Source organism: Saccoglossus kowalevskii, chromosome 14, assembly GCF_978046115.1.
Source record: "Saccoglossus kowalevskii chromosome 14, keSacKowa6.1, whole genome shotgun sequence".
NCBI lineage: Eukaryota > Metazoa > Hemichordata > Enteropneusta > Harrimaniidae > Saccoglossus > Saccoglossus kowalevskii.
The window spans coordinates 27,690,765-27,709,614 of NC_140654.1; the positions used below are offsets into that span (position 1 = coordinate 27,690,765).

The following is an 18,850-nucleotide window of genomic DNA, read 5'->3' on the forward strand; positions in this document are numbered from 1 at the left end:
CTAGGATATACATATGTGTATATCCATATATTTAACTAGGATATCCATATGTGTAGCTAGGATATTCATGTGTGCAGCTAGGATATACATATGTGTATATCCATATGTTTAACTGGGATATCCATACGTGTAGCTAGGATATTCATGTGTGTAGCTTGGATATCCATATGTGTATCTAGGATATTCATGTGTGTAGCTAGGATATACATATGTGTATCTAGGATTTCCATGTGTGTAGCTAGGATATTTATATGTGTAGCTGAGATATCCATATGTGTAGCTAGGATATCCATATGTGTAGCTAGGATACCTATATGTGTAGCTGGGATATTCATGTTTGTAGCTAGGATATTCATATGTTCAGCTAGGATATCCATATGTGTAGCTGGAATGTCCATGTGTGTGGCCTGGACGTTTTTTTAATTGTCGCTAACAACATGTTTTATAATATGTATCGCATAACAGATGTCAATGAGTGTGCTACGGATAACGGAGGTTGTGACCAAATATGCGAAAATACTGAAGGTTCCTTCCTGTGCCATTGTTACCCAGGTTACTTACTACATGCTGATGGTTATACATGTTCCCTGGTCGGTAAGAATATTCCTCCTTTAAACATGTCGTCATTTTTTTTATAAATGGTGCATCTTAGTTAACCTACAATCTACATAATTAATAAGTATATGCGTTTATACTTTAAGTCACGTGGCGTCATGACGGCAGATGCGGACCACATCACACGTTACCTGACAGCAGTCCGGGAGAGTGTGATCCGACTGGTGCCGATCCATGTTGTGGACCAAATGGGCACTGTGGCCATGGGAATCAATATTGTCAATGTGGAACATGCTTTGACTATAGAGGTTAGAGTTTTATGATATTAGCATACATATATATTATTCCATGTGTGCATGGAGAGCTTTAAACAATAAAACGTGTAATATCACATATATATATTTTGTCGATTCCATCTTCCGTTATATTTATTGTGGGTTAAGCCAATGCAGCCCAAGATGTCAGGTAAAGCAAATAACAAATGTATCATTTTTAGTTGATGAATGTGACGTGGATAACGGAGGATGTGAACACATATGCGAAGACACTCCAAGTTCATACGAATGTCATTGTTATCCTGGTTACTATCTCGATGACGACGACCACTCATGTGTGGGTAAGTCACGATGCTACAAACAATAAAGTATATTTTATATCCCATCGTTCATTCGATTGATGTTAAGTATGTATATATATTTTTTTCCCGCACAATGAAGCTCTGTGGCTGGAAAACAAGAGGTGTGGACCCCTTCATCCGCTTCCAAATGGAGATCCAGCGGAATGCGACCCCCAAAATCCATACCACCATTGCTGTGGACCGAATGGACTATGCGGACATGGTAGTTACTATTGTTCTTGTGAAGACTGTGTCGATTATAGTGGTAAGTAAAGTCATTAACCAGTGCAGCTGTTCTTATGTGTAAATAGTACCCCTGAAAAACTTCGTACAATTACAAAACACGTTGATGATGAGTTTTTGTCTGTTCAGGTCTCATCAATGAATGCCTAGATGATAATGGTGGATGTGAGCACATTTGTCATGATACGCACGATTCATACGTGTGCCAGTGTAATCCAGGTTACACAATCAATCCGGATGGATACAGTTGTGACGGTGAGTAGTGCATTATTCTGTTTTATACGTGATTGTTTTATTGTGAAAGTGATTTATTTGATGCTGTTATATTTTGCCACTGCAGGCGATATATGAATATATTTGCCGTATAATGCTTAGCCGCTTAACATTCAATAATTCGGACACTGGATAGCACAGGTTTTTGTAGTTAGATATATTAGAAGAAGCCGAACACAATGTAGCGTAGATGTGTACTATCTATACGCCGCACAGGCGCCTTGTGATTGTTCAGTGATAAACTAGTTTACATCAGTGTGTTAGGTACAATTGACATTACGTCATGCGTTTAATTAACTGCTCATTATGTTTTAGACGATAATGAGTGCCAAGATAACAATGGTGACTGTGCCCAAATATGCTACAACACGGACGGGTCGTATGTGTGTGACTGTGAACATGGCTACGTACTAGAAGAAGACGGACATAATTGTACTGGTAAGTAACTATAAACCATAATGTTACTAACTATGACAATAGCGGTTCTGTAACACTATTAGTAATGTACGTTATGAATAATGCATCGTATCGATGGCTGCTTTGTTAGTATTAGCTATGGATTAAAGCGGGAGAGTCGTCACCTGCGCATGCGTCAGATGGCCATAACGTGTCATCGTTTACAAACAAGCGTCTAGCCACGAGCCTTTGCGTTTTTAGCGTGTGTTGTTATTGTCGCTTGGAACTCAATTTCCGCGCGTGCGCAGGTAACGACCCTCCTGCTTTAAGCGTATGAAACCATAGCGTCAAGAGCGGTCTATATTGCACCTAGTTTCAAGTGAAACCCTATAATTATTGATGAAATTTTAGTATTTTTATTTAGAATAAGCAATGGTTTTAATTTACATATTTATGTTACAGACGTAAACGAATGTCTACAAGAAAATGGAGGATGTAACCACAATTGCCACAATTTACCTGGATCGTATTATTGTTGGTGTGAGGATGGGTATTCTATGAATTATGATAACCATACATGTGAGGGTAAGTTGAGTAGGATCCGTCCACCCTTCTGATTTCATATCCTTCCCCTTGATATCGACTTTACATTATGTGAATGAAGACAATTCACGTAAGTGTCAATATGTACAATTGTATGCTTCTAGAATAACAAACGATACGAACGATACCTACAAATATGTGTTCGGTTTAAGAATGTAAATAAAAAACATACAATTTATGTACACGGTTCCGGGTGTAAACGTTACTATGAGGATAACAGTAACAATAATGTGTGAAAAACAGTGTTTAGTATATGTGCAAGTTTACTGTTCCCACTGCTTTGGTAAGATTTTTTGAAATACAGTGGATGGGTCACATTGTATATTTCAACTATTTTCAGACATCGACGAATGTGAAGATGATAACGGTGGATGTGATCAAATATGTACGAACACAGACGGCTCGTACGCATGCTCGTGCTACGATGGGTACATGTTACAATTAGATGGCGAGACATGTTTAGGTATTTACTAGATATCTATGTATTTATTTGAGCTGTGAAACGAAATGGATAGAAAGTTTTTATCAACATACTACGAGATTGGTAAAGATGATTCTGGGTTTCTGTCAGACATGGTAGTTTGTAATGTTCGTTGGTAATGAATTGTGCGGTGGGACAAGTCAATCCGAAAACCAATGTTTTTTTTTTTTTTTGCTTTGTTTTGTTTTTACTTTTCATGTAATTACAACACGTGTCGTGATATAGAAGGGTTCACCAATTGCTGCAAATTACTGGGTGGTCACTGAGCTGCTTCTTATAGTTATTTTTCCCGATAACAAAATCGATTTTTTTTCTAATCAGATATAAATGAATGCGACGAGTATGATGGAGGATGTGCACATGCTTGCATAAATACCATTGGATCCTATGAATGTATATGCAGACCTGGGTATTTCTTAAGTAATGACGGACACCGGTGTCTGCGTAAGTTTCACTAATTTGTTTTCGTACGAAAATTATGGAAAAATTAAATAATTATGTTTTCAAAACCTATGACGTATTGACAATGTGAAACATAATGCATTCCCTTGTTTATAATTTTAATTCAGCTTACTGGAGGGAGGACTACCGATGCGGAGACAATTATACACTGGAGAATGGGGAGCCAGCCGGGTGCGATCCTCTGAGTTCCAGCTATCATTGCTGTTCAGACGAGGGTTACTGTGGACATGGATATGAACACTGCTATTGTCCAGACTGTATTGATTATAGTGGTAAGTTCACTGCCTGTCACTATTATAAGACAGCGGTACACACCATTATTATGTACGCTTTGCATGTCAAATTGAATCCTTAAATACATGTTTTTGGATTTTCATTCCAGATATCAACGAGTGCTTAAATAATAACGGTGGCTGTGAACAGATATGTGAGAACACTCAAGGCTCCTATGTATGTCATTGTCACCCTGGTTACGGTCTAGCAAACGACGGACATTCATGCTTTGGTAAGTAATACTTCCTAATACTTTGCTAACTACTAGGATGTATATCTATATTTATTTATATCGGTTATGTGTCATTCAGTTTTGGGCAAATTAGAAAGCTGCTAAACTGAAAGACGAGGTGATTGACATTTTGTCGACGTAAACTGCCAAGTAATCGTATGTGAAACTGTTTACTGCAAAACCTCATCTATTGTATGGAACAGTGTATTTGTCTGTGAGTGAATGATTATTAGTTATCAATCATAATATTTAATTTCTAGCTTTATGGCGAGCTGATAAGCATTGTGGACCACCTTGGCCATTACCCGATGGAAATCCATCAGAATGTAACCCTGACAGTGCGCACGGTCATTGCTGTGGTCCTGATAACCATTGCGGACACGGGCCTAACTCTTGTCACTGTGAGACCTGTATCGATTATAGAGGTGAGAGCATTGTCGTATTTTAACTTTTATTTTCAGACAACACCAAAATTCAATCCACAAATACAAAATATAACTCTAAATAAAATCATAAAACAATTTACAACCCAACACACACACGATAAAATCAGTTAAAATGTGTGGGTCTCAAGGAATTGAGTCCCAAGCAACGATAACAACTCACGCTAAAACACGCAAAGGCTCATGGGTACACGTGCATTTCTATACAACGATACGCTATATGACCGTCTGTTGAATTCGCAGGTGACGACTCCGCACTTTAATGTGTGTTTTTTGCTCTATGAAACCAAATATTTATTAGTTGAGAAGTGAAAAAATGTAGCTTGAATGAAAATCTCCGAAACTCGATCTTAAGTTGCTCACGATTTGACCTTAAATAAAGTACATTTTTGTATTGGGAATTTTCTGTAATCATTGGTTATTTTCAGAAATGATTAAAAGTATATTGTTTTGTGACTGTTTTGTTTGTTAAATTTCACATGTGATCGGATTTCCAAGTTGAATCGATAAAGACGAGAATTTGTTTTGGAAAATAGCTAATGGTTATGATTATGTTATATTATTACCAAACGCTTCAGCGTGGTATTAAGAGTTTGTTTTCAGGGGTGGGTGATACCAAGGTGGGAAATGGATGCACATATGGGGTTAATTCCTTGAATTGCAATATAGAGGGTTCAAGCTGAAATACAATATATAGTGTTTTCATGTTTCGTCTGATATTTCTGTGGTATTCTGCTGCTGTAAGTAATGCACGATTTGTTCCGAAATTCAGTATATTGTGTGTATTCCAGGGTTATTCGTTTTTTGCTGAAAACACCCCTATTTTTTTAGTGGCAGAGTCGAATAGTCTCACTCCCACTGGGAAATCTGCATTGTTGCTTGAATGTGAGTTAATTAAACACATTTTCCAGACCGGCGAAAGAGTATACAACAGCCAATTTTAACAGCCTGTCACGTGATTTTAGTCTGAATGTCAACATGAAGAGGCTAGTCCATTTTACGCAGGAGTAATTGGGAGTAGAATATGTGAGGGATAGTATCAACAGAGATGTGTATAGTGAAAAGTAATATCTATCCTTCATTTGCATCTCTGAGCATTTCTGTTTTAGTATATTGGTTTGAAAATGTTGAACTTGCATGATTGCAATGTGTTTTTTTAATGGGACTCCCCATTGATCGAATCCCGGGTTTGAACGAGAACGACACACCACGTGATTCGTTTGAATACAATGCTGATGGCAAACATGCCGTGTTACTGCAGTACTGCACTGACGGGATGACTTACTGGTACTGCATGCTACAACTTCGCTTGTGATGTTGCTTGTTAGCCATGGATTACATGAATCTTGATTACCAGTCAAATGTTGCTCATTTGACGTTGGTAATCTTTATTTGGAACTGAGTAACTTCCTGGTACTTCGTACTATGATAAAAATCAGTCAACATACATCAAGTTCTCTCAATCGTAGTATTCCATGTGATGTACACCTAATATGCCAAAAATGTTGCTGAACGATTTGAACTGAATAAAAATAGCAGACGAAAATTTGTTTACAAAATAAAAATACTTCGGTTGCCAATGAAAACCGGTAAAAAACAAGCAATATGTTTTCGGCTGTTATCATGGAAGGGACATGAACGTGAAGCTAACGTCTGTTTATAACTAAAACCGGGCACCTTATACGAGGTTCGCAAAATAACATGGCAGTCATTAGAAGTCACTTTATTTTATTGTTAGGACGTATTCAGCCGTTAAATGTATTATTTCCAACCGTTTTGCGATAGTATTTTCTAGATTGGAGGCAGCATTTACATTTTATTCAAAGTTCAAAGCTGCGTTGGGATTCCGTTGACAGTGGTAACAATGTCGGCGCCGGTGATCTCTTACCAGTGCGCAACGTAGCCAAAATAAAAGGCATGATCATTTGGGCACTGCTATTACAAGACTTTGGCTGTTGCCATGGTAGCGGTGGGTCAGGATTGTTTTTCCAATTAGTGATGGTACGACCTGCCTGTCAAGTATGAACCGTGACAAAATCAGCCAAGCCAAAAAAAATCACAGAAGAGTTAAAAAGCCATTCCTGCTGAACAGTTACTCTAACTTCGGGGTCAACTTTCTCATTAATGAAAACAGATATCAAAATTTCAAATAGTAACTTTTTGCCCACACTCAAGCCGAGTACAATGAGCTATTTCTGAGGTGTTGTATCACAGGGAGTTGGACAAACTTATGTATTTTAATAAATTATTGAATAATAAAATGTTATATAACTTTTCTTTTACCCCTCTCCCCTTCCTGGTATCTATTTCAAGTATTTTTGTCAGGTTCAAATCGTTCACCAGCATTTTTGGCATGTTAGATGTACATCACATAGAATACTAGGATTGGGAGAACTTAATGTTTGTTGACCACCTGGAATCTGAGTTTTATAAATCTTGGAGGGCTCTCGGAAGATCCACCCGCTGCCTGGACCCGCAGTAAAATCTCCGATTAATATGGAGCCGCAACCATCAACATCGATATACCATGAGGTTTCTGTTGGCGACGTTGCGGCGTTACTCAGTTCCAAATAAAGATTACCAACGCCAAATTAGCAAAATTTAACCGGTAACCAAGACTCAGTCCATCCACGACAAGCAAGCAACATCACAAACGAGATTGTAGTGTGCAGCTCACGAGTCAGCGACGACCGATTTCAACGAAAGTCATTCCGTCAGTGAAGTACTGCAGTTGCACGGCATGTTTGCCAATGCACAGATCTGTGGAGGAACTTTTAACTTCAACATCAACCGTGTATCGTAGTCGCCCAGTTTAAGTTCTGGTTCTGTCGTGGTCCCAACTAAAGGGCGACAGTCGTCGTGTCGCGTCCTGTTCGATATGGGACTCATAGCGACGTATACAACGCGTGTAAAATACATTGTTTATTTACGTGAAATTCGAACACGCGCTGCGCTACGACCACCGCGCTTAAACATCCACGAGTTATTTATTCGGACAATGACTTAAATTAGACGTCTGATTATTTTATTTTCACACGTACAGCGACACGCGTTCTACCACAGGGAGCCCAGGAACTATAATCAACTGTAATACGCAGTCCTCTATGAGCGGGGGGGGGGGGGGTATCGGCTGGTATCTAGTGTAAGAAATAGACAAGGGATGAAGGCTCCAGCCAGCTCACATTTTGTAAACTCGAAAAAACAGACGAAAAGAATGAAAAATAAAATCTAAAAAAAATACCAGGTTGAAGAATATTAGTTGCTTCTTCAAATTTCGCCAAAGCCCTACCTACATTTTACCAATATCTGCAGAATAAATCAAGAAAACTACACAAATTTACTCCATTTAGGAATTCCTAACGGTTTGCCCGAACGCATGGCACAGTTGGAGGCGTGGCCTGTTCAGCATTTGTCAACAACCAATCACAAGATGGTTACGAACCACATCGAGGTCACGACTCGGTTAGCCTTGCTCAACTGGTTCGTAACCAGTCTTGTGATTGGTTGTTGACAAATGCTGAACAGGCCACGCCTCCAACGGTGTCGTGCGGTCGGACTAACCGTTAGGAATTCCTAAATGGAGCCAATTTGTGTAGTTTTCTTGATTTTTTCTGCAGATATGGGTAAAATGTAGGTAAGGCTTTGGCGAAATTCGAAGGAGCAACTAATATTCTTCAACCTGGTATTTTTTTTAGATTTTATTTTTCATTTTTTTCGTCTATTTTTTCGAGTTTAAAAAATGTGAGCTGACTGGAGCCTTCATCCCTTGTCTATTTCTTACACTAGATACCAGCCGATACCCCCCCCCCCGCTCATAGAGGACTGCGTATTACAGTTGATTATAGTTCCTGGGCTCCCTGTGGTTCTACACTGACAAGCGTTGCTAGGTCGCAGCACTGTCTTGGAGCATATTAATGGGCAATTGGGTTCCCCGATCTAAATTTCTATCCCGGTTTGTTGCACGTTCTTTTTTTAATATGAAATAATCAAATATGGGACATGTGTATAATAACAGAACCCCACACCCTCCCCGTGGCTTCGCTCGTGAAAGTACGGCAGCAGGATACACCGCATCACTCGTGAAAATAACTTCCATACGCAATGAAAGCCACGGGGAGGGTATCTGTCATAATACTTCATTATCACTGAAAACATTTTTCCCCTGACATAAATTCCAGTGAATATGCCATTTCCCTCATACTCTATTGAGACACAGCGCAGTGAAAATTGGATTCACATGTAATGCTTGAAAACATGTCAGAAAAAATAAATTAAGTGAAATTCTACGTGACTTCATAATAGTTGGAAATGAACACATTACACCCGACCCTACCACTCTATATACAATGGAAACTACACCCCAAAACATCCTTTCACCCACAGTTACTACCATGTTTCACCAGTGTATTCTATTTGACGTCAGGAGAAATTGAAATAAACAAATTAATTATAATTTCAGCCTCTAGTTGACCACTGATTAAATAAACTACCTCGTCTTTATGTCAACTTGCAGTTATTCGTTGCCTACACCAGTGACTTCAAAATATATGTTTCAATCCCAGGAATTTCACTCGCTGTTAATTGCATGGGAGTGGCAGTCTTTAATGAATTTCTATTGTCATGTCAATTTCTTGCGATTACTCGAACATTAAGCTGTAACCACATACCGCCTAGGTGCTGTAATTAAATCCTGGTGTAAGCACCATATGAACTATGAACAATGCATGTGAAGCCAGCTGTGGGGTATATTCAATCCTATAGATTTCTCATTGTTTGGTAACTATTTGCTGCAAATGCAACAAAAATCATATAAAAAATATTACCGACACAGTATTCTACAGGTTACTTGTTGTCTATGTTTGCCTACTTTGACCATTTAATTAAAAACTTAATTAAAAGACCTTTTAATTTTGAGTAACTCGGCGAAAGATCAAATATGAAAGTCACAGCGTTCGCGAATTATTTTGTTTTACTACAATAACCCCCGTCATGTAGTACTGTTTAATTACTGCTTTAAGAGCGCGCTAATTAACCTGGGAAGGATTTAATGTCCTATGTCTGGCATATTCTCGGTTGCTGTGGCAACAAAAGTGAAGCATTCGTCCAAATTGAAAATAGAGGGTCATAGTGGCCATTCAGAAACAACTCAAAAGTCTGGTCTGCATACCAGACTAATCATAATGAAAAATGCTTTGATGTTGTAATAAAGTCCATTTTCGCTCGTCAAACAAAGAACCCGCTTGTGATTTTTTGACTGACTTTTCTGAAACATTGTAACTGCTCGGATATGTTCGGCTATTAGCAATGCGATTAATATCGTAGCTGTTGTACTTAACAAGTCAAAGGCTTCAAACTAAATTTTGCCGACAATAAAATTTAATGCATATTTACGCGTGATTTGTACACCTTTTGAACACAAACAGTTATTGTTTTGTAGTATCGTCAGTATAGTATTTGCATAATTATTTAGAAATATGAAATATGCTAATAAGTAGTATTTTATTCTCCGTTAATGTGAAGATGTCAACGAGTGTGATGTGGAAAATGGAGGCTGTGATCATGTATGCATAAACACGCATGGCTCTTATTTCTGTGAGTGTCACTTCGGCCATTTCCTACAGCTCGATGGACATACCTGTCGTAGCGGACGTGAGTAAACTTACAATGAACTCTATATCACAAATCGAAAAAAATAAGTTATATAATGGGGAAACTGTAAATAGCATTAAGTTGCTGAACAATAATTTTTCGACTCATTTTTTTTATTTAATTGAAAAAACAGATAACTTGATATTTCTACAAATTAATTTATGATTACATGTTTTTATCGAAGGTCCCTGGCGACATGACAAACATTGCGGTCCACTTTATCCAATGCCTAATGGAGATCCGGCCGAGTGTAGCCCACACAGTTCTCATAATCACTGTTGTGGACCTGATGGACATTGCGGCCACGGGCCTGCCTATTGTGAATGTCCCTCTTGTATCGATTACAGAAGTAAGTGCAACTGGTGGCAAATAATACAAGACGGGTTTAGATATTAATACTGACAATCGCACGAGTAGTGTGTATGTTACAATGCAGCACAACGGCTACATGTGCGGTTAACTGATGTAGGTTGTTCTGACCATGATATTTGGATTTATATGCGTGCGAACAAATATTATGCAGTGGCGTGGCGCATTTGCTGAAGCCGGAGTTTGAAAATCGCTTGCTGTGTGTTTATATGTTAAAATATGCTTGCAATTGACATTGTAAAATATGTCACCAAACATTGAAGCAATTTATATTTGTTAAAAAACGCTATTGTAAGAGTTAATTTTGAGCCATTTTTAAAATACTAAACCATTGGTCATTAACCATTTGTTTGATTTTCAGGACATGAGCACGAGTATGAATGTGATAATGAGAATGGTGGATGTGAACATATTTGCAATGATAGATATCATTCACATGATTGTGAATGCCACATTGGTTACACACTAAATGCTGACAATCATACGTGCGATGGTAGGTATTAAAAGCAAAAACGTTATATCAATATGTATTGCACAATATGTATATATATAATTCAATCCAAGGCACACATCGTTATATGTTCCACATACATGTGTATTTCTGTACATTTTTGCATTTTGCACATACGTCAATATATGCTGCATATATATACTTGTATCTTTCACATATATCACTATACACTGCATATACATACTTGCATCACATACATCACTATACGCTGCACGAATATTATTGCATCTTTCACATATATCACTATACACTGCATATACATACTTGCATTTTTCACATACATCACTATACACTGCATATACATACTTGCATTTTTCACATACATCACTATACACTGCATATACATACTTGCATCTTTCACATACATCACTATATGCTGCATATACATACTTGCATTTTTCACATACATCACTATACACTGCATATACATACTTGCATCACATACATCACTATACACTGCACGAATATGATTGCATCTTTCACATATATCACTATACACTGCATATACATACTTGCATTTTTCACATACATCACTATACACTGCATATACATACTTGCATCACATACATCACTATACGCTGCACGAATATTATTGCATCTTTCACATATATCACTATACACTGCATATACATACTTGCATTTTTCACATACATCACTATACACTGCATATACATACTTGCATTTTTCACATACATCACTATACACTGCATATACATACTTGCATCTTTCACATACATCACTATATGCTGCATATACATACTTGCATTTTTCACATACATCACTATACACTGCATATACATACTTGCATCACATACATCACTATACACTGCACGAATATGATTGCATCTTTCACATATATCACTATACACTGCATATACATACTTGAATCACATACATCACTATACGCTGCACGAATATTATTGCATCTTTCACATATATCACTATACACTGCATATACATACTTGCATTTTTCACATACATCACTATACACTGCATATACATACTTGCATTTTTCACATACATCACTATACACTGCATATACATACTTGCATTTTTCACATACATCACTATACACTGCATATACATACTTGCATTTTTCACATACACCACTATACGCTGCATATACATACTTGCATTTTTCACATACATCACTATACACTGCATATACATACTTGCATTTTTCACATACACCACTATACGCTGCATATACATACTTGCATTTTTCACATACACCACTATACACTGCATATACATACTTGCATTTTTCACATACATCACTATACACTGCATATACATACTTGCATTTTTCACATACACCACTATACGCTGCATATACATACTTGCATCTTTCACATACATCACTATACACTGCATATACATACTTGCATCACATACACACTATACGCTGCACGAATATTATTGCATCTTTCACATACATCTCTATACACTGCATATACATACTTGCATTTTTCACATACACCACTATACGCTGCATATACATACTTGCATCTTTCACATACATCACTATACACTGCATATACATACTTGCATCACATACATCACTATACGCTGCACGAATATTATTGCATCTTTCACATATATCATTATACACTGCATATACATACTTGCATTTTTTCACATACATTACTATATGCTGCATATACATACTTGCATCTTTCACATACATCACTATAGACTGCATATACATACTTGCATTTTTCACATACACCACTATACGCTGCACGAATATTATTGCATCTTTCACATACATCACTATACACTGCATATACATACTTGCATTTTTCACATACACCACTATACGCTGCATATACATACTTGCATTTTTCACATACACCACTATACTCTGCATATACATACTTGCATTTTCACATACATCACTATACACTGCATATACATACTTGCATTTTTCACATACACCACTATACGCTGCATATACATACTTGCATCTTTCACATACATCACTATACACTGCATATACATACTTGCATCACATACATCACTATACGCTGCACGAATATTATTGCATCTTTCACATACATCACTATACACTGCATATACATACTTGCATCTTTCACATACATCACTATACGCTGCACGAATATTATTGCATCTTTCACATACATCACTATACACTGCATATACATACTTGCATCTTTCACATACATCACTACACGCTGCACGAATATTATTGCATCTTCACATATAGTACTATATGCTACACATGCATTTTGGCATCTTTCACAAACATCAATATATGCTACACATGCATTTTTGCATCTTTCACATACATCACTTTACCCTGCACATATATATGCATCTTCACATACATTACAATATGCTACACATGCATTTTTGCATCTTTCACAAACATCACTATGCGCTGCACATATATTGTTACATCTTTCACACATATCACTATATGCTGCACATACACCAATACAAATTTCACATACAACACATGTTTACCACTTCGATCTACCATATGATGTTACACAATACTACTTCTTTACTACCGATATTGACGTGAACTTGAATTCATTCAGTGCTCTTCCATTTGGGTCGTCGGCACATATACCTTACCTAGTAGTTGCTCTGGTTGGTTGCACATGTCACTATGCTATTCACCAATATGTAATCAGTATTTGCAGGACATTTACATGGCAATGTGCGCAATATGAATTTGTCCGCCACCTACGTCGGTTGATATATATATATATATATATATATATATAGATATATAGATATATAGATATATAGATATATATAGATATATATATATATATATATAGATTATATATATATATATATATATATATATATATATATATATATATATATATATATGTATTTGCTGTCCTTAATAAAGTAGTTCGATTTACACTTGGTAATATAGAAAATATAGCTTTACACCGAATCTGATGTCTTGGTAACAATTGCCTGGTTTCCTTTATTTCAAGATATAAACGAATGCGATGAGGAGAATGGTGGCTGTGAATATGAATGTGTGAATACCATAGGATCGTATTATTGTGTTTGTGAAGATGGATTCATTTTAGGAGAAGACCATCATTCCTGTGTCGGTAAGGAACTCTAAATAGTTCATTTTATAGTTGGGGTCACATCAAGGTTGATCACCATTATGTTTCGGGACAAAAATATATGTGCCATGTCATACGATTTATTATTAAATTAATATTAATAAAATGATAAACTGACAATGATATTAATTACGATAATAATATGCATTTTGAATGATTTGAAAAATTTACCTGATTTGTTAAAGATGAAAATGAGTGCCTGGACGACAATGCTGGATGTGAACATCTCTGCAACAATACGTATGGATCATATAATTGTGGTTGTAATGATGGATATGAACTGAGTGAAGACGATCATTCGTGTGATGGTAAGCGCCATTGAGGCAAAATACGGTTTAAAATTCGTTTGTGATATGACCTGCAATTTGGCGACGTCTTTGATTTCAACCATCGTCCATACTTTGAACGGATGTGCGAAATTTCACTGACGTCATAAATATTTGTTGGATAACTAGTGACTAGGCAACCGATAATCGCTTGACTGGACGAAATTTTTGTATTTGTAATACCAGACAAAAACGCTTAGTATTGTCGCCTATCCAAATTGTAATGGTGGAAAGTGCCGTAAACAAGTGACTTCTCAGCAATTGGTCGGCGAATATAATCAATTCTGAATTTTGAATTAATATTTATTTTTTTCAATTTATCCAGATGTAGATGAATGTGATGAAGAGATTGACGAATGCGAGGCGACGTGCAGCAATACAGAAGGTTCCTATGACTGTGGTTGCCACGAGGGATTCGAATTAAATGAAGACGGACATACATGTAACGGTGAGAAATCTATCGTATATATGAATGCAGTGTCGTATACATGTATTGCATACGCCGCTAGTTAGAGTCTGTAAGCGTTGCAGTCGTCGCGCCGCGTCGTATTCGATGTGGGACCTATAGCGACGTATGCAGCGCTTGTAAAATGCGTTGTTAATGGGAAATACGCGCACGCGCTGTGTGTCGAACTTAGCGCTCGAATTGTAATTATAGTTCATTTATCCTTTCTCAGACACAAACGAATGCGATGAGGGCTCTGATGACTGTGAGCAAATATGTGTAAACACATATGGTTCTTACGAGTGCGACTGTAATGATGGTTATACCGAAAACGAGGATGATCGCTCATGCGATGGTGAGTTTGAAACCAAAGTAAACATTATGTGACTCGTATGTGAATGCTTGTTATTTTGAAAGATAGATAGTTATATGTATAAATTAACAAGCATATTACCTATACGAAGTTGAGGCGAGACATGCACCAATCGATTCAACTGAAACTTTGTTCAAATACTTGTTTATATTTGCTAACTTTTTAATAATGCTATACTCTTCCACGGATTTTCCAGTGTAATATATAGTGCTAAATTTCAAATGACTAATTGCAGACATTTTGTATTTCTATTTTTTTAGATTATTAAAGACACTTTCGCGAATTGTGATAGTTTTTCAAAATATTGCATTTATTACATATGTCTATTATTTAACTTGTTATCCACATGTTTACTTGTAATAGATGTGAATGAATGTGATGAAGAAAATGGGGAATGTGAACACATCTGTGTTAATTACGATGGAACTTATGCCTGTGACTGTAGACCAGGTTTTATTTTAGATGACAATAATAGAACGTGTTCAAGTACGTGAATATTCATGTTCATGCATTATTACCACACATGTATTATAATTGTTACGTTTACGTTTATTCCTATCCCAATATTCCGATTGGGCACGAGGTGATGATAACAAGGAAATGACAATACAATCGGACACATGTTATTAAGTGTCAAGAAATAAACCCAATATTTGATCATTTGATACAGCATTCAGTTCAATATAAATATGTTAGAATACACGCTAACGTTTTCATATCAGAATTAAATTGGCGTTAACTACGTGTTTGAATGTATATGTTTAACTCTATTCCCTTGCATAGTCAAACATCAGTTCCTGGTTTTCTAATATACACATATTTTAAAACACTTTGTAGGATCATGGAGAAGAGACCAAAGATGTGGAGAAGAATATCTCCTACCAAGTGGCGATCCAGGCCAATGTAACCCATTGCATCCCAATCGTCACTGCTGCAATCGTGACCGAGGAGTTTGTGGGCGCGGTAGACAGTACTGCGATTGCGAAAATTGCACAGATTATAGAGGTTAGTCCTGGTAACCGTGGATGCATGCAGATAATCTCCTGTAATGAGGACCTATGAATTAGCACATCGAATAATACGATAGCTATACGAGTTTCAATATGCAACATAGTCCGTCCTCAAATGCCACCCAATCATTAATGACGTTTCTTGCGCAGTTTGTTAACGATTGTTCGTGGGCACTCGTGTCTCAACCAAAATGTTTTTGCATTTTTGTTATAAATCATAGTTTCATACTATTTGAAGCTCTAGCGCAAGTAGAACATATTTATAAAGCGATTTTAAAATATAAAACTCTAACGTTCGCATGTTTTCACATGTACATTATCTGCGTTTTGTTTATTCAGTTGGTGAGAGTCTTTCAAACTCAAATAACTTATGTCTATTGGATTTAGGAATGTTCACACTATGTGAAAAAAAGCATCCAGTGATTTTTTTTCAGGGATTGATCTCGTTTATGTAACAGATGCATCAAATTAAAATGGAGGCGTTATGTATCTTGTATGAGACGCGTAGTATCTCGTGGATGTTTGTTTTTTTATTATTCACTGAACAAACTGATTACTATTTTGTAAAATGTTATTATGAATAAATTATATGGAGATTCTTGGATTATTTATTATTACTAGATTATACCATTTTTATGTACAACAATGTAAATTATGCAAAAGGTTCCAAAGTAGCATTTCAACACTTTTAACGGTAGTTTGAGCGCTTTTTAATGTGTTCCACTTGTGTTAGAGCTTCGAAATATTTACAACGTAAAGCAAGACTGTCGATAAAAGCTTTTTTTGCGGGCTGTCGGTGTATTTGAACATGTTACAACTAAGTATAAAAAAACCGTGTCCCTACAACCGGGGATAAAAAAAAACGTGTTTCTGAGTTACAACCGGGGATAAAAATCGTGTCCCTGAGTTACAACCGGGGATAAAAAAAAACGTGTTTCTGTGTTACAACCGGGGATAACAACTGTGTTTCTGTGTTATAACCGGGGATAAAAACTGTGTCTCTGTGTTACAACCGGGGATAAAAACTATGTTTCTGTGTTATAACCGGGGATAAAAAACCGTGCTCCTGTGTTACAACCGGGGATAAAAAAATCGTGTTCCTGTGCTACAACCGGGGATAAAAAACCGTGTTCCTGTGTTATAACCGGGGATAAAAAAAAACTGTGTCTCTGTGTTACAACTGGAGAATAAAAAAAACTTGTCTCTGTGTTTCAACCGGGGATAAAAAAACGTGTTCCTGTGTTATAACCAGGGATAAAAAACCGTGCTCCTGTGTTACAACCGGGGATAAAAACCGTGCTCCTGTGTTACAACCGGGGATAAAAACCATGTCCCTGAGTTACAACCGGGGATAAAAAACCGTGTTCCTGTGTTACAACCGGGGATGAAAAACCGTGTCTTTTTTACAACCGGGGATAAAAAAATACAGCTAATTTATCAATACTACTTTCTTTGTTTACCGCTATGTCTCATTTCGCTGGAAGAATAAACTCTTGGCAAGCAAGGAAAAGATGTATAATAATAAGATTGTTAAGAAGATAATGCAAATTATGCGTGACAGTTGATACTTCAGTTGTACTGTCTTCGTGCATACTTTGAGCTATCCTCGTAATATCTTCATGTTACATATCATAATAATAATAATATTAATACTACTGATAATACTACTACTAATAATAATAATCAAATGTTTTAGACTATGGAGAAGAATGCGCCGTGAATAATGGAGGTTGTGACCAAGTCTGTCTGAACACGCTTCATTCTTATGTTTGTTACTGCAGTGCTGGATATAGTCTAAACAATGATCAACATGCTTGTGATGGTAAGCAAAACTTTGAAAAAGTGATTCTCGGGTAAAATTATGTTTCGTATTCAATCTCAGTTAGGCGAGCCATCCAACTACAAATTATTTATATGACGTCAAAATTCGGTTGGTTAATTATCAAAATAGAATTGTTCCTCGCACTAGTCACATCACTGAAACGCTTCATTGCTCGTCACGGTGGACGCAGTGTAATGGAACAATGGGCTTAGTTTGTTTGCATACAGCGAATACCGTACGAATTACTATACCCAATATTGTGACGAATATGACGAGGTACGATGTTATATTGTTTTATAGAAGTATAATCGTTGTATTTGATGAAGCATGTTATCTTTACGAAATGATTTTTTTTTGTTTAAGATATTGACGAATGCGCTATTAATAATGGTTTTTGCGACCACACATGCACCAACAGTATTGGTTCATACAGTTGTTCCTGCGACTCTGGTTACACTTTAAATCTAGGACGGTTTTGTATTGGTAAGACAATTATTGTCTGTTTTATTTCGTGTAGTCAATTATATTACACTGTAGTAAAAGGTTTAGTTTGTTATAATAAAGAGAGCATTTTAATTTCACCATCCTAAGTTTGAACAATACGAGTAATTATTCATTTTCTGTTTAACTTCGATTCATTTTTAAAAAA

The 18,850-nt window shown here is 36.7% G+C and overlaps 1 protein-coding gene across 1 annotated transcript in view; it reads left to right on the forward strand.

Annotated features, from left to right (window-relative positions):
- LOC102801759 (uncharacterized) overlaps nucleotides 1-18,850 on the forward strand; it is a 51,594-nt gene that overhangs the window by 29,414 nt on the left and 3,330 nt on the right. Inside the window, exons 61-83 of the mRNA XM_085507581.1 lie at nucleotides 466-594; nucleotides 702-863; nucleotides 1,052-1,171; nucleotides 1,272-1,436; nucleotides 1,544-1,669; nucleotides 2,003-2,125; nucleotides 2,546-2,668; nucleotides 3,027-3,149; nucleotides 3,489-3,611; nucleotides 3,737-3,901; nucleotides 4,012-4,134; nucleotides 4,395-4,559; nucleotides 10,098-10,226; nucleotides 10,411-10,575; nucleotides 10,957-11,088; nucleotides 14,085-14,207; nucleotides 14,411-14,533; nucleotides 14,877-14,999; nucleotides 15,229-15,351; nucleotides 15,733-15,855; nucleotides 16,207-16,374; nucleotides 18,076-18,201; nucleotides 18,565-18,684. Of these exons, the coding sequence (XP_085363707.1) occupies nucleotides 466-594; nucleotides 702-863; nucleotides 1,052-1,171; nucleotides 1,272-1,436; nucleotides 1,544-1,669; nucleotides 2,003-2,125; nucleotides 2,546-2,668; nucleotides 3,027-3,149; nucleotides 3,489-3,611; nucleotides 3,737-3,901; nucleotides 4,012-4,134; nucleotides 4,395-4,559; nucleotides 10,098-10,226; nucleotides 10,411-10,575; nucleotides 10,957-11,088; nucleotides 14,085-14,207; nucleotides 14,411-14,533; nucleotides 14,877-14,999; nucleotides 15,229-15,351; nucleotides 15,733-15,855; nucleotides 16,207-16,374; nucleotides 18,076-18,201; nucleotides 18,565-18,684 (3,102 nt within the window). The remainder of the gene's footprint in view (nucleotides 1-465; nucleotides 595-701; nucleotides 864-1,051; nucleotides 1,172-1,271; nucleotides 1,437-1,543; nucleotides 1,670-2,002; nucleotides 2,126-2,545; nucleotides 2,669-3,026; nucleotides 3,150-3,488; nucleotides 3,612-3,736; nucleotides 3,902-4,011; nucleotides 4,135-4,394; nucleotides 4,560-10,097; nucleotides 10,227-10,410; nucleotides 10,576-10,956; nucleotides 11,089-14,084; nucleotides 14,208-14,410; nucleotides 14,534-14,876; nucleotides 15,000-15,228; nucleotides 15,352-15,732; nucleotides 15,856-16,206; nucleotides 16,375-18,075; nucleotides 18,202-18,564; nucleotides 18,685-18,850) is intronic.